The 15,109-nt window shown below is 40.8% G+C and overlaps 2 protein-coding genes and 1 long non-coding RNA gene across 3 annotated transcripts in view; 2 read left to right on the top strand and 1 right to left on the bottom strand.

The window, feature by feature from the left end:
* The window catches only part of LOC310997231 (uncharacterized protein), a gene marked incomplete at its 3' end in the record, with an annotated part of 217,733 nt that overhangs the window by 107,262 nt on the left and 95,362 nt on the right, over positions 1-15,109 (top strand). Inside the window, exons 16-18 of the mRNA XM_083986908.1 lie at positions 15-188; positions 282-455; positions 616-789. Of these exons, the coding sequence (XP_083843034.1) occupies positions 15-188; positions 282-455; positions 616-789 (522 nt within the window). The remainder of the gene's footprint in view (positions 1-14; positions 189-281; positions 456-615; positions 790-15,109) is intronic.
* LOC310997233 (stonustoxin subunit beta-like) lies at positions 5,401-7,154 on the top strand (the record flags this gene model as incomplete). The annotated part of the gene is made up of 2 exons (XM_083986910.1): positions 5,401-5,488; positions 6,608-7,154. The coding sequence occupies 2 exons, from the start codon at positions 5,401-5,403 to the stop codon at positions 7,132-7,134; spliced, it is 615 nt and encodes a 204-aa protein (XP_083843036.1). The 3' UTR covers positions 7,135-7,154.
* On the bottom strand, positions 10,547-14,364 carry LOC310997471. Its single transcript, XR_014595938.1, has 3 exons — positions 14,246-14,364; positions 11,248-11,407; positions 10,547-10,653 (listed from the first exon to the last, which is right to left on the bottom strand). It is a non-coding gene; the product is annotated as an uncharacterized lncRNA (long non-coding RNA).

The following is a 15,109-nucleotide window of genomic DNA, read 5'->3' as shown; positions in this document are numbered from 1 at the left end:
TGTTTACTTTTCAGACTGAGTGGTTGTAACCTCTCAGAGAGAAGCTGCAAAAGTCTGTCCTCAGTCCTCAGCTCCCAGTCCTCTAGTCTGAGAGAACTAGACCTGGGTCACAACGACCTGCAGGATTCAGGAGTGAAGCTGTTGTCTGTTGGACTGGAGAGTCTTCACTGTAATCTGGAAGGTCTCAGGTTAGTTAACAGCTTTTGTGCATTTATGACACTAACATCTTATTTCTCTTAAGTATTGAATTTTTATCCCCCCCCCCCCCCCCCCCCCTTCAGACTGAGTGACTGTAACCTCTCAGAGAGAAGCTGCAAAATTCTGTCCTCAGTCCTCAGCTCCCAGTCCTCTAGTCTGAGAGAACTGGACATGAGTAAAAATGACCTGCAGGATTCAGGAGTGAAGCTGTTGTCTGTTGGACTGGAGAGTCTTCACTGTAAACTGGAAACTCTCAGGTAGTGTGATTTTTGTCAAGGCTTTGATTCACGTAGCTCATCATTTGTCTAAGTAATATCCACTTCTCCGATTCATTTTAATATCTATTCGTCTCTAAGTACAAACTTCTTACTGTGTGTGTGTGTGTGTGTGTGTGTGTGTGTGTGTGTGTGTGTTCAGTATGTCCTACTGTCTGGTCTCAGTGGAAGGCTGTTGTTCTCTGGCCTCAGCTCTGAGCTCCAACCCCTCCCATCTGAGAAAGCTGGACCTGAGCTACAATCATCCAGGAGAGTCAGGAGTGAAGCTGTTGTCTGCTGGACTGGAGGATCCACACTGGAGACTGGACACTCTCAGGTATGGACACATGGACAGACAACAGCAGGCAAGGCAAGGCAAGGCAAGGCAAGGGAATTTTATTTGTATAGCCCATTTTTACAAACAGATTGTCTCAAAGGGCTTTACATGGCATCATAACAACATCCTCTGCCCTTAGACCCTCACATCAACGTCACAAACTCTCAGGACACCCTTTTAACAGAGAAAAATAGGAGAACCCACAGGAGGGATCCCTCACCCAGTACGGACAGACGTGCAATAGATGTTGTTACAGACAAGAAAACAATTTATAACACAGAATGTGGGAAGCATGGAAATGTTAACAACAGCTGAAGAAGGAAGCTTCTGGTAGGCAAGGGAGGCAGGGAGAGCAGGTCAGCTTAATGGGAGGACTGGATGGCAGACTGGTTCATGGGAGGGGAGCTCAGGCCGGTTTAACAGCAGGGGAAAGGGGGGGTATAGGCGGGTGCATATATGAAAAAAAAACACCTAACCCTAAAAAAATTCTAACAAAAGGTTTCTCAGTTGTTTTTTATAGTATTAGATGTCCTTAATAACATACTAAAAGTTTACCAAAATTTGACCACTAGAAAGGTGTTATTTTCAAGATGGCGTCCAAGATGGATAGGAAGCCTGAGGAGACACCACAGGTGAATAGGGTAACATTTTTAACTAACAGATATCACCATGAAACTTCCCAAGTTTATCACTTACATTAAGACAAATATTTTTTGTATTACAAGTTTTGTCAAATTGTATGTTTAAATATGTAAATTAGGCAATATCTCATTAAATATGCGCTAATTTGCATATCCGAAATCTGAACAATGGATAAAAGCCACTTTCAAAATTCTTGTTTTATTTTGTTGACATACTAGAGTCAGAAGTTTTTACTGAGGGGATTTTGGATATCTCTCTTTATCACTCTGTAAATGAGAAAATACTAGCAGCCCTAAAAATTCAAGTTGGTCGTGTTTTTAGGAGTAAAATGTTGTATAAGAGCCCCAAATCTCCACTTCAGCAGCACTTACAGACACCAAACCTTCCAGTTTGATCCCTTTCTATATTCTGAAGGTTTTTACAGAGGGGATTGTTGATATATCATTCATAGCCTGATTTATACAACATTTTACTCCTAAAAACACGACCAACTTGAATTTTTAGGGCTGGTGACAGTATTTTCTCATTTACAGAGTGATAAAGAGAGATATCCAAAATCCCCTCAGTAAAAACTTCTGACTCTAGTATGTCAACAAAATAAAACAAGAATTTTGAAAGTGGCTTTTATCCATTGTTCAGATTTCGGATATGCAAATTAGCGCATATTTAATGAGATATTGCCTAATTTACATATTTAAACATACAATTTGACAAAACTTGTAATACAAAAAATATTTGTCTTAATGTAAGTGATAAACTTGGGAAGTTTCATGGTGATATCTGTTAGTTAAAAATGTTACCCTATTCACCTGTGGTGTCTCCTCAGGCTTCCTATCCATCTTGGACGCCATCTTGAAAATAACACCTTTCTAGTGGTCAAATTTTGGTAAACTTTTAGTATGTTATTAAGGACATCTAATACTATAAAAAACAACTGAGAAACCTTTTGTTAGAATTTTTTTAGGGTCAAGTCATATTTGCACCTGACTAGTAGGGGGCGATGCAGGCGGCAGTTGGTGCAGATAAATGGAGCTCCGGTGGATCTGTGGAAACACAGAGAGAGTGCGAGACACCAAGGCCAAACTACAAAGTGCAACAGATAATGATACTGACAGTTCAAAATGTGCTGAGAGGAGAGGATCATAATTTGTTATGTGAGTATTTTAATCCCACTCTGCTCAGAGCTTGGACATGTCATGTTCTGAATGACAAACCCAGAGGTGTATAAAGTACTTGAAAAAAAATAACTAAGTAAAAGTAGAAATACCATAACTGAAAATGACTTTGGTAAACGTAAAAGTCACCCATAAGAAAATTCCTAGAGTAAAAGTCTTAAAGTAGCTCACATTAAATGTACTTAAGTATCAAAAGTATCTTGTGAAAAAATATACTCAAGTATCAAAAGTATCTTGTGAAAAAATATACTCAAGTATCAAAAGTACAAGTACAAAGTATTTAGCATAAAAAGAAGCAAAACAACCACTTGTTCTTTTTATTTCACTTTCAGGTGAATAGATGTGGAATGATAAAACCCAAAAACACCTGAGCAAACAAGTAGAGTGAGTGAATCAAGTGTCTTGTGTCTGCCTTAGAACATAACTATAAAGCAAGTGTCTGTCTGTGTGTACCGTATATGACCATTAGTGGCCCGGGTGTTTTAATATGCTCAATCAACCTGGAGCCCAGGCGTTTATAAGGACCTAGTCTATGGCCGTTGACTTGCTGTTTTTGTAGGAAACAGAACCAGGGCAAGAGACACAGGCCTTTCCATCAAAATAAAAGCACCGAGCTAATAAAATGTGGTAAAACTCTTTAATTTAAAGGGATAGTTCACCCAAAATTCTAATTGCACTCATTATCTACTCACCCTCATGTCGACTAAGGGCTGGGAGAAGTTTCAGAGTTACAGGGGGTCTCGCATAGCAGTGCATGTCCATATAACGGTTGCAAATGGATACCACTTTTCTTCGTAACAAAAAGACACACCAAAAAACATCCAAATACCTCCATGCTGCTCGTATGTAATGTCCGTCTTGTATCGAAGCCCAGAAATGCGAAATTGTTCAGAAAAAAAATTAATAAGTCTATATTTCAAGCTTGTTTTGTAGCGGAAGCTTCTCGAAGCTCCTCTTCCCCGTTCATCAAAATTGGACGAACTGGGAAGACGAGCTTCTGCTACAAACAAGCTTGAAATATAGACTCATTTAATTTTTTTCGGGACAATTTCGCACTTCGGGGCTTCAATACAAGATGGACATTACATACGAGCAGCATGGAGGTATTTGGATGTTTTTTGGTGTGTCTTTTTGTTACGAAGAAAAGTGGTATCCATTTGCAACCGTTATATGGTTATATGTAACTCCGAGAAGCCACGGAGGACTCTGAAACTTCTCCCAGCCCTTAGTCGACATGAGGGTGAGTAGATAATGAGTGCAATTTGAATTTTGGGTTTAAGGAATATAATTTACAAGAAAGTCCCTGAGCCATTAAGTTAACATTTTGCTTTTATTGTATTATAAGTAAATGTCTATTTTATGTTGGTGAACACTTTTATTTTGGTGAATTTGGTGACTTCGGTATCTGCTACAGACGGGAACCAGAATGACAAAATTCGGAGTTAACAGACACCACAAGGCTAATAAGAACCAGGCAGGTATTTGCAACAGGCACCATGCATGGCAGTGGTGCGCGGTAAAAACAAAACTTATCAATCAGCGCGTGAGAGTGATCGATCCTGTTACATATTGAGGATCTTTGGAGCCGTCTGCGGCCACAGCTCTCAGCAGCAGCAGCAGCAGCAGCAGCAGCAGCAGCAGCGGGTTGTGGTGACAGAGACTGTGTGAATGCTTCACTAGCCTATCGTAGATTCAAATAGCCTACCAGTAATCGCCTGGGCATTTAATTAAACAGACTTTTACTGAATGAGGTCGGTCCCCGACGGCTTTTAGAGCACATGCGCATATTTGCACACAGGTGATTATTTGGTCATATAGCCTACAGGTAATTATATTTCTATTTTAATTTGGAAGAAGTAACGAGGTGGCAAACGTCAATGTAACAGAGTAAAAGTATATTTTTTAACTTTTAAATGTAGTGAAGTAAAAGTGACAGTCCTGATTAAAAAAAGAACTCCAGTAAAGTACAAATCCTCAAAAAAAAACTACTTAAGTAGTGTAACTAAGTACATCTACTTTGTTACTATCCAACTCTGGACAAACCTAGCTGGCTTAGGTTGGTGCCAGCTCCCAATGTAATGGTGCGTTCACACCAAAAGCGTCGGGAGCGTCGCGGCAGCCAGATGTCATTCATTTTCAATGGAGACTGGCTCCCGACGTGCGTCAACGCTCTCGACGCCCGTCGAGAGGCGTCAAATTAGAAGTTGAGAGAAGTTCAACCAGTTGCAGACCAGGAGTCTCACAGCGGGAGAAATTGAGAGCGCCTGAGTGGACACATCTTCCGCGTTGCTCGCCCCTTTGGCCGCCGGCCGCTGGAGCTGGCAGGCTGTGAAGTTGTGTTGAGAGCGTCTGCTGCCCATGCTGCTGACGCCCCCGACGCTTTTGGTGTGAACGTACCATAGCCTAACAGTTGTTCATGCAGAGCAGTTCAGCTCTGTTGACAAGAAGATGTCGACCTTCAAACACACCATAGAATTGAACAAATCCTCACTCTAACGTTCTAACATTCAATAGAATTTGCAAACTATGAACATTATATTTTCTCATGTGGAGAAAAGGTGTCAGAGTTGTGCTCCAGTGTGAAAAATGGCACTCAGACACAAAGCTGCACTTGTCAAGTACGTCCCAACTGCTTTTAAATATCCCCACGTGCTTGTCCACTTAATACATTCCTGCACAATGTAAACAAATGTACGTTCCATGTAGCAGAACGTCACCAAAGTGTGTGTGTACCCAAGGAACAGACCCGAGTCTCTGTCTCTCTGACTAACTGAGGAACTCTGCTTCATGTTTCATGGTGGATGAAGTTGATCCTGACTTTGTTTCCTCCTCCAGGGTGGACCATTGTGGACCTCAGAGACTGAGACCTGGTGTGAGGAAGTGTGAGTGTGTTTGATGTTTGATTCATGAGAACACAGCTGCACATGTTAACTAGATTGTGACATTTTCCAAACACACAAAGTCTAATTCCTCCAGAGTTTAATTCAGGATTCAGCTTTTGTTTTTGTCAGTGTGGCTGGAAATATGTTAGAATTCAATCCATTTAAAATCCACAAACAATAAACTGAACATATTGATCCAATCAAACGAATCAATACATGCAATCTGAGGTGGATTTACCTTCCAGTTCCTCCCCGAGTGGCAGACCTGGGGCCAGATGTGTGACACATCTGTACAAACAGCAGACACACTCAGTGTTGAACATAAAAACTGGTGTTTGTATAAACAGAGTGTGTGGATGTTTTAAAGTCACTAGAAACAGCCACATGCTGAGTGGTTGTGATGCAGCTGCTCTGAGGTCAGTAGAAACTTTGTGGATGTGTCTCCATGGTAACACTGCTCTTGTTTTTTGCTGCTTTTCACTGACAGGTGGACAGATGCTGAAGCACACACAAGTATTGATATGTAGAGGATACACATCATTTCTTTGTGCATCTGATCCCTGGTCAGTGAAAAGCAGCTTCAAACCAGTCAGTGGAGCCTCAGTCCTCTGACTGGAGATTCATCAACACTGAGTTGAGCTTTTTGGAGCTTTTGGACCAAACCATCCAGACTGTTGTGAAACTTGTTTGACATTTGATGTCAGAGTGTGAACGTTGTGCTGAGTGTGAGCTCTTCGATGGAGCTGATGACAGTTTTAGAAAGCAGATGGTTCAGAGCTTCTTTGTGCTGCAGTGGAAGATGATGATCCAGTTTCATTAGTGACACTTGATTGACTCCATGTGTTTATTGGTGTGGATCTCCATCAGCCTCATCCTCAGGTCCACACCAGAAGAAAAGCACAACATTGTTGACGTCTTGACTCTCATCTTCACTAACTGTTGATGTTGTTACAACTGGATTGTTGGATTTTCATTGAAATGTAGTGAAACTTTATTCACAGTATAAAATCCTATCAAATGTCAGTTTGAATGTTTGACTTTGATGAATTGTCAGTGAAGTTGTTGATAAATGAACAGATGATAAACTGCAGCTGTGTTGTGTCTTGTTCTCTCCATCAGACGCCTGTGAACTGGAACTGGACATGAACACAGTGAACAAACTCCTCAAACTGTCTGACAACAACAGGAAGGTGACATGTGTGACAGAGGATCAGTCATATCCTGATCATCCAGACAGATTTGACTACTGGCTTCAGCTGCTGTGTAGAACTGGTCTGACTGGTCGCTGTTACTGGGAGGTCGAGTGGAGAGGACTGGTTCATATATCAGTGAGTTACAGAGGAATCAGAAGGAAAGGAGGCAGTACAGACTGTTCGTTTGGAAGAAATGATCAGTCCTGGAGTCTGTTCTGCTCTGATGGTGGTTACTCTGTCTATCACAACAACATAGAAACATCCGTCTCCTCCTCCCGTGTCTCTCACAGAGCAGCAGTGTATGTGGACTGTCCTGCTGGCACTCTGTCCTTCTACAGTGTCTCCTCTGACTCACTGATCCACCTCCACACCTTCAACACCACATTCACTGAACCTCTGTATCCTGGGTTCTGGATCTGGTCTGGTTCCTCAGTGTCTCTGTGTCCTCTGTAGGTCTCACTGTCTCTCCTGAGGACAGAAACTCTGCTGACTCCAGGTCAGCTGCTGAAGTCAAAGTTGACTCTGGTCACCATCACACACACTCTGTACTGTGAAGCAGATGTGTCTCAGACTCACACACTAAATATTGATCAGTCTGATAACATCACTGTCGTCATCAATATTTGAACACAACCCATTTTAGTGCTGATTGATTGATGATTGTAATGTTTGATGTTGACTTTGTTGATTCAGAATGTAATCATTTGTAGCATCAGCAGTGAACTGATCACCACCATCATCACTGTAGTCACAGTCATGGCTTGGTCAGGTTCAGGAAAAGACCATAATAACAACATGTTTACATTTGTTCTTAGATTGAACAAACAACAGAAACTGCAGCTTTCACACAGGAATCCAACACTGATCCTCTGTGTCATATTCTGCTGTTTTATTGACCGCTCCATCCTGTCATAGTTACTGTGACCACTGGACCAAATCCACTGTTTTCAATCTGATGCTAAATCTGAAAAGACAAATCTCTGAATCTCTGTTTATTGCGGTTTTATTCTTTTCTTACTGTGTTGTATTATTAACTACTTGCTGAGAAGAAGAAATCTGAGACAGTGGAAACTGAACTGAACTGAAAGGATATAACTTCTCCTTTTTGGACCAACGTTGATGTGAATCTGGATTTCATGTAAAAGTAACAAGTGCTATGTTTTTGTACAGTGCATAAAAGACAAATAAAGGTTTGGTTTGAAACTCACTCTCTCGACATAATAAAAGACAAAATAATCCTATTTAACTGAACTCATGAGCACATGGAGGAAAGAAGCTGCATCATGTCTGGAAGGATGAGTCTGGTAGATGAACTCGTCAGCTGAGATACTTTTACAGATGAAATCACTCCCAACTGTTTGTCACCATGTTGGACAGTTAATGCTGCACACTGACTCTTCTCCACAGTCACAGCAGTTTCTGAGGATCAGTGAGATGGAAACATGATCAGTGTTTGGTTTCTTCAAAGAAAACTTTCACATCTTTAACATCTCAACTGAACAGAGGCAGAACTCCAGCAGTGAGCAGCTTCTTGACTTTAAAACTTTGTTAAAACATTGTAAATTCCTGTCGTCTCACAGCAGCAGCCACTGACATTAACCTGAGGAAGACATTTAGTCCTGAGACAGTGGATGTCTGTGTCTGTCTGCTTCAGGGATCAGGGTTCCTCCTTTATCTGGACAGAGGACAGAAATAAGACATGAGACAGCTCTGTCTCTGTCTTCTTCAGATTCACAACCTCTGTCCCCTCAGTGTCTCCTCAGTCTCCACACGTTGTCCTTCTCCTTCCACCCTCCTGGTGTCCTCATACACTCAAAAAAAGGAAATGTCAGTGTTGTTGGCTATAGTATGTTAAAATTACTCAAAAATCATGAGTTTTTATATCAACTTAAGTTGGTTGTGGTGGTTGAAAGCCAAAAATAAGCAATGTCAGGTTTACTTGCTGTGTTAGTTATCCCTACTCAAGTCTGTCATGTAAAACCGAAAGCACTTCATTAATATAGTAGTTTGTCCCTTTGAGGACAACATCCCCTCTAATCTCGTTCAAAATCACGTGAGAGTTACCTCCACGGTTACCTCCACCATCCTTTTTGTTGCACATGGCCGCCGCCATCCTCGAAATAGAGGCAAGTAAACATTACCCACATAGCAAAAGGACTCCGCCGCGGATCCGCCGCGGAGGTAGTGCGGCTTCCGGAACGGACCCGCGAAACGGACCCGTATCGGAGTCCACTTGCACTCCGTGACGGATCCGCTACGAAGGCGGATCGCGGACCCGCCCTGGCTCCGCGCTGCATCCGGTCCGCATCCGCGATTAACACCATACCTCCACGGCGGGTCCGTTCGGGGCCCGTAAATCCGCCACGGATCCGCAACGGACTCATAAAAACCTCTGTCACGGGTCCGTTCCGGACCCGCAAATCCGCCACGGATCCGCAACGGACGCAAAAAAAAAACCTCTGTCCCGGGTCCGTTTTGGACCCGTTCACCTCATTTTCAAAATCCCAATAAAATAAATAATAAAATATCAGAAAATGTATAAATGAAATGAACGAGAAGAAGTTCAGTACAAATTGTTTAATTCTTTATACCTCATTACAAAAAAATTGACACTTTTTATTTCAAAAACTGAATTTTCTAGAACATTTTAAATTCTGCTCTCATTGAAACAACTGCAATGGCATTTTAAACATTTTTTAAACACAATTTCTGACATTTTGACCATTTTTGAAATCTGCCTTGACAGCAGCTGCCAGGCTTTGACTCCCTGAGTCTATTTGAGAAGTAGGCCTACATCAGTTTTCACTCCCAGACAATTAGCTCAGTGAGTTACAGATGTTTAACATTAAACAACACATTAACATTAAAACATTAAATTATTTTCAAAAGTTTAACCCTTTAAAACAAAAAACATTTTTTGTATTACAAGTTTCTTTGAAAATGAATTTGAATATGCAAATGAGCCTTACACTAATCAAATATGCCCAAAATACACCTGAATAGGCTTCTTTTTTTCCTTTACTCCTACCACAATGAAACTTTACACAATGAAAGTAGACATTAAAAGTAACATTTTTCGTATTACAAGTTTCTTGGTAAATGAATTTGAATATGCAAATGAGCAATACACTAATGGAATATGCCCAAAATACACCCGAATAGGCTTATTTTCTTCCTTTACTCCTACCACAATCACACTTCACACAATAAAAGTATACATGAAAAGTAACATTTCTGTATTTCAAGTTTCTTGGAAAATTAATTTTAAATATGTAAATGAGCTCAACACTAATTGACTTATGGTCAAGAAGCCATTAAGCCGCAAGCAGCAAAAACAGGGGCAGAATAACTTAGTTCTTAGTCCCACTCATATGTTGTTGAACATAGTTCAGCATATTTAATATAACATCACACACAGTTGTTGAAACGACTTTGATGAATTCTGACTTTCTTCTGATGTTCTCTGCAAACTGGGAGGAAAGTCGTTAGGTAAGGCTTGTTCGCTAATAATAATAAAAAAGAATTTAGAAAGCAACTGGAGACAAGACTGTGCAATTAATTCTATAGGTCTTTTAAGTGTGGCAAGTGGCATGTGTGTATGCATAAGTCAAGTGTGGCAAGTGACAGCACTCAGTGCATAGGTTAACTTATGGAATGGACATGAATGTGTTTGAATGAATGGATTTCTTAGGACTTTTAGTATGTTGTTCTAGATACCTCATAGAAATGATGTATGGTGAAAAACCTTCTGTGACAATTAGTCTGTCGTAAAACGCTATTTTGCCTAGTGGAGAAACCCCCCTAACCCCCTAGTGGACAGAAATGTTCAATTCTCTTGTGGATGGGTGGGATGAGGTGGTGGGACACGTCTCCTCACTGCCCGATCTGCCGCAAGGTTAAAATATCGGATGGCGTGTTTTGTCACGTCCTCATCTGTGGCTGACTTTGTCGTGGCATTTTTTCTTACAGCACCTGTAATCAAACAGACAGATATGTTTATGTTTATAGGGAGTGCCGTGCTCTTTTCCAAAGTTTTAGTCAAGTGTACCGGCAATTTAGACCATTTTTGTAGAGCCACTAAACAACAATAACACAGACGTGTCACAGCCTCTCGCCGCGGAACGTGATGGTCTCTCAGCCACAGCGGCTCGGGAAGACCGGCCCCACCGGTGGTCGCGGTCCTTCTGTGGTACGGGTCGGTGCCGGTCTGCTCTGGCCCAGAGACCATCAGATTTTACCGCGGGAGGACTTTGGGGAGGACACGGTGTTGCTCCAGATGAAGACCGGGCGGGACAGTCGGCTGAGAGCTTCCTGTTCTGCTCTGAGCTGCTGGAGCCTCGCGGGTGAGAGCAGAGCAGCTGCGCTATGATAAAAACTTCCAGATCATGAGCTGTCATGAGTTTTTGATCGTCATCTATTCCAGTTCTGCTCGTCGTAGAGTCCCCAAATTTACACAATAAGGTGTGTTAAAGTGTCTATTTTCATAATTTAAAAAGAAAAGCAAAAAACATAAAATTACGTTTTTGGCACTCAGTGAGTTAATATTACTTTGAATTATATACTTACTGAAGAGCAAAGTCTTTGTCGCCATTCTACTGAATGGTTTTTTGTTGTTGACACCCTTCCAGTTGATCTGATTGGAGACCTCATCTGTGAACATCCGGCTCAAAATGTTCCAGGTCACCCGCTTTACATCCTGGCCTCCGATTGTGGCCAAAGAAGAAATCTAAAGGGCAAAGACATCTTTTTAAAATAGACAGCAGGTAAACATTTCTAAGCTTAAAGCAGAAGTAAGCGATCCGGTGGTTTTGTCTAACTTCTTGTCAGCCGATGGAGTTAGCAGTCCCCGCCCTCGTCCCTACGTTACCACATTCACGGAGAAGGGTCTGTCTGCGGCCTGCAAGAGGGGGGCGTTTCGCGTAGAGGCGTGTCGCGTAGTGACGTCACTACGCGACACGCCCCCTCCACACGGGAAAGTCACGTTGAACCACGCGAGATGTAAAATGAGACCGCCAAAACAGGAAGTAAACCAGTTCCGCCGTAAAACTTGACTAGTCTGAATGGCCGAACATATGCAGACTGTAAGTGTCAGTGTAATTTAATTAATTCATCGATTAATGTATATAATAATTGTGTTTAGCGATGGACTAAGGAAGTAAGGCTATATTTATCCATATTATTAAATATAAGTGTATAAACAGAACGAAGCCAGCCCGTTGCCGACTCAGCAAAATGTAACGTTAGCAAAGTTTCAGAGGGTTATTTGCCTGTTTGATAAGTGACATGCAGCGTATACATACGTTTTATTGCAAATGATCCTAAAAGGTTGAGCCAAATAGAATTGGGTGTTGTAACTTAGCCAGCAATCTGGTGTAACTAATAAATTGTAACTCTGCTAACGGTTATAATATTGACCAGTTCATTCAAAAACATTATTCTCACCGTGGTCTAGTGCAGCAATAGTTTGTTTGAAATTATTGTTCACATTTACATTTAAACACGTACTTGACCATTTCTTAAAGGTTAGGGGAAGGGAACAATAACACAATACCAGACCGTTGCTAGGTAAAACGAGCCGTTGCTAGGGACTCAATAAATGCGCATCACCCTGAGCAGACGAACAGGCGATTAACAGCCACTCTACTCAACATAAATTCAACATAACAGTGCCAGAGGCTGTGGCGAGATTCCGAATGGGACCTCAATATCAACCGTGGTAAGATTAATATGTAAAGAATTGATGATAGACACATGACACATCAATGTGTGATGTAACATGTAATTGAAAACCTTTATTGTTCTTTTTTGACAGTGAGTTAAATGTGATGGCCGAAGCCCTGGTGGGGCACATGTCCAAGGAGGGAGCAAAGAAGCTCCAAATTTACAAGGAGAAACTGGAAGAAGCCCTCTCCTCTGAGGCATTTCTGAGCAGGCTATAAAATAAAATAAAAAATGAGCCTTGAAATGTTTTGGTTTTTTTTTTTTTAAATAGGCTAGATCTCTTCTTCACTACAAATACGTTTGACAGACCAAATATAGTTGAGATGAATTGCTACTTGTCACAAAACGACCATGACAAAGAAAGTTATGGTCTATGATCAGTGCTGTGAGTGCATGAGTACAGTAGTGTGTGTGTTGTAGGGTGAAATAAAGGAAATCAGAATACCAAACAAAGCCCAAGAGGTGTTGCAGGTAGGAGAGAGGGCGAGAGGGCCAGCAACTCAAGCTCCAGGAGAATGCTGCTGATGATCCCTGCTGATATCAAGAGAGAAAGCAAGGGAGCAACACTGCTCAGTAACCTACAGAATGGAGAGATTCACAAATGAATTCCCCATTAAGGAATAATAAAAGTTATTGTCATCACATTATTTTAATTTTGTTATGTAGGCCACTACTTTTATTTATATATATATATATATATATATATATATATATATATATATTTATTTATTTATATATATATCTACACATTACGCTCTTATTCCCACATAAGCACTGACATTATTATTTACTACTTTTATTTATTTATATAAATAAATATAGGGTAGGCCACTACTTTTTTATATATATATATATATATATATATATATATATATATATATATATATATATATATATATATATATATATATATATATATATATATATATATATATCAACACATTACGCTCTTACTCCCACATAAGCACTGACATTTAGCTCATGAATTCCTGTCTGTTAATTATCTTGTCAGAAGTCAGAAAATTTTACATCTAAATTTTAATATAAATGAAATCCTGCCTTAATTGTTTTTACCCAATTAAAAATGTAATAATAACATTTGTAAGCTTTTGAATACATTCATTATAGGGCAAAGAACGCGTAGGCAAAGTCGTTAACTTTTGCATGCAACATGCAACTGTAGTGGGCTCATATCCCTTTAAGAACCGTGTGTAGGGCGTTCCCTGTAGTGGCGGGGGGCGTGTCGCGTAGTGACGTCATTACGCGACACGCCTCCTACAGTGCCTACTACTCGACACGCCTCCCTCTTGCAGGCCGCAGACGGATACACTTGCATTCACGCGCATCCCTTGGCTGCACACACAGAGAGGACCGCCCCTTTATGCCGTTCTCTCTCCTCATTGGATAAAGGTTGTAGGATACAAGGAAAGTTTTCTCCTCGGCTCAGAGCAGAGCAGAGTGACTGACAGACCCGTGTTTCAGACCAAACACTCTATATAAGTGATTGCTGTCAGAAGATACAACTATTTAAGACTTATATTAACACAAATATTCCGCTTACTTCTGCTTTAAGTTGCATTTACAGTGTTTTTGTTCCTGTTGAAAGCGTCCAGAAATGTAGAAAAACATCCTTTTTTTTATACATTATTTTTTCGAAACATGTACTTGGCTCACACCCTCATTGACCTGTGCCATACATACAATGTCAAAACCAGGGAGATTGTTGCTCACTGACAGAATCTTACCACTGGGAAAAGGCAGTTCAGGATTTGCAATAATCATGGACAATCATGGACAATCAATAAACCTAATGGCACCATTCATATCAAGTAAGAAAACTCACCACTCTCTGTCGAGCCGGGCCATTTGAGGCTTCTTTTAAAAAAATTTCGAAGGCCTCCACTGCCTCCAATTTTTCCAGGGGAAACTCGATGTTCTCAGGCATCTCAATATCTGGCCCTGAGGTGCTGTTCAGCCTGCTGCTGAGGTAGTTCACCTTTGCCACAAGCTGCCCAGCAAGCCAAATGACGTCCAGTTAACGTCGAGCTGACGTCATTCGGTGACGTTCCGGACTAGGCCAAATCGGCGATGTTTTAGACGTCATTTCCAGGACGTCTTCACCAGGACGTCGCCTCGACGGCTTTTTAATGACCCTGACTGACCACTTACCGGTCAAATTTATGTCGTCGAGAGGACGTCCTGGTGACCACGTCCTGGAAGTGACGTCCAAATGTCCCCCTAATCAGCTGTGATCTGGCCTAATACTAAACGTTGCTGAAAAGCAATAACGTTCGCGTCATATTAAAACATCCAGAGCGAGAGAAAAGTGCCAAATCAAATTTTTCATTTTACACTATCATTGTCCAAGTTAAGGCAATATGCAATAGGCTACGTGATGACCAATCATATTTTACAAAATGTAGCATTTAATTAATTTCAGTAGCTACAATATATACAGTATAAACAATATTGAAGACACAAAACATTCAAACTGAACTATTTATTGTTAAACAAATGAACAGAAACAACCTTGAACACAACAACACTAATGAAACAAACAACATTTTACAAATTCAATTAAAAATACTCACTTGTGTAAAAATATGAAACTAAACATTTATTTTAAAAACCTTCACTTCAACATTATAAAACTTTATTTAACTTTCGCCAGTGTTATGGGGAGAGGAGAGGGTTGCAAATGACGCCA

This window comes from Trachurus trachurus (genome assembly GCF_905171665.1).
Source record: "Trachurus trachurus genome assembly, chromosome: 14".
NCBI classification, from domain to species: domain Eukaryota; kingdom Metazoa; phylum Chordata; class Actinopteri; order Carangiformes; family Carangidae; genus Trachurus; species Trachurus trachurus.
Note: the sequence above shows the minus strand (reverse complement) of the source record. Positions and strands in the feature narration are given on the sequence as shown.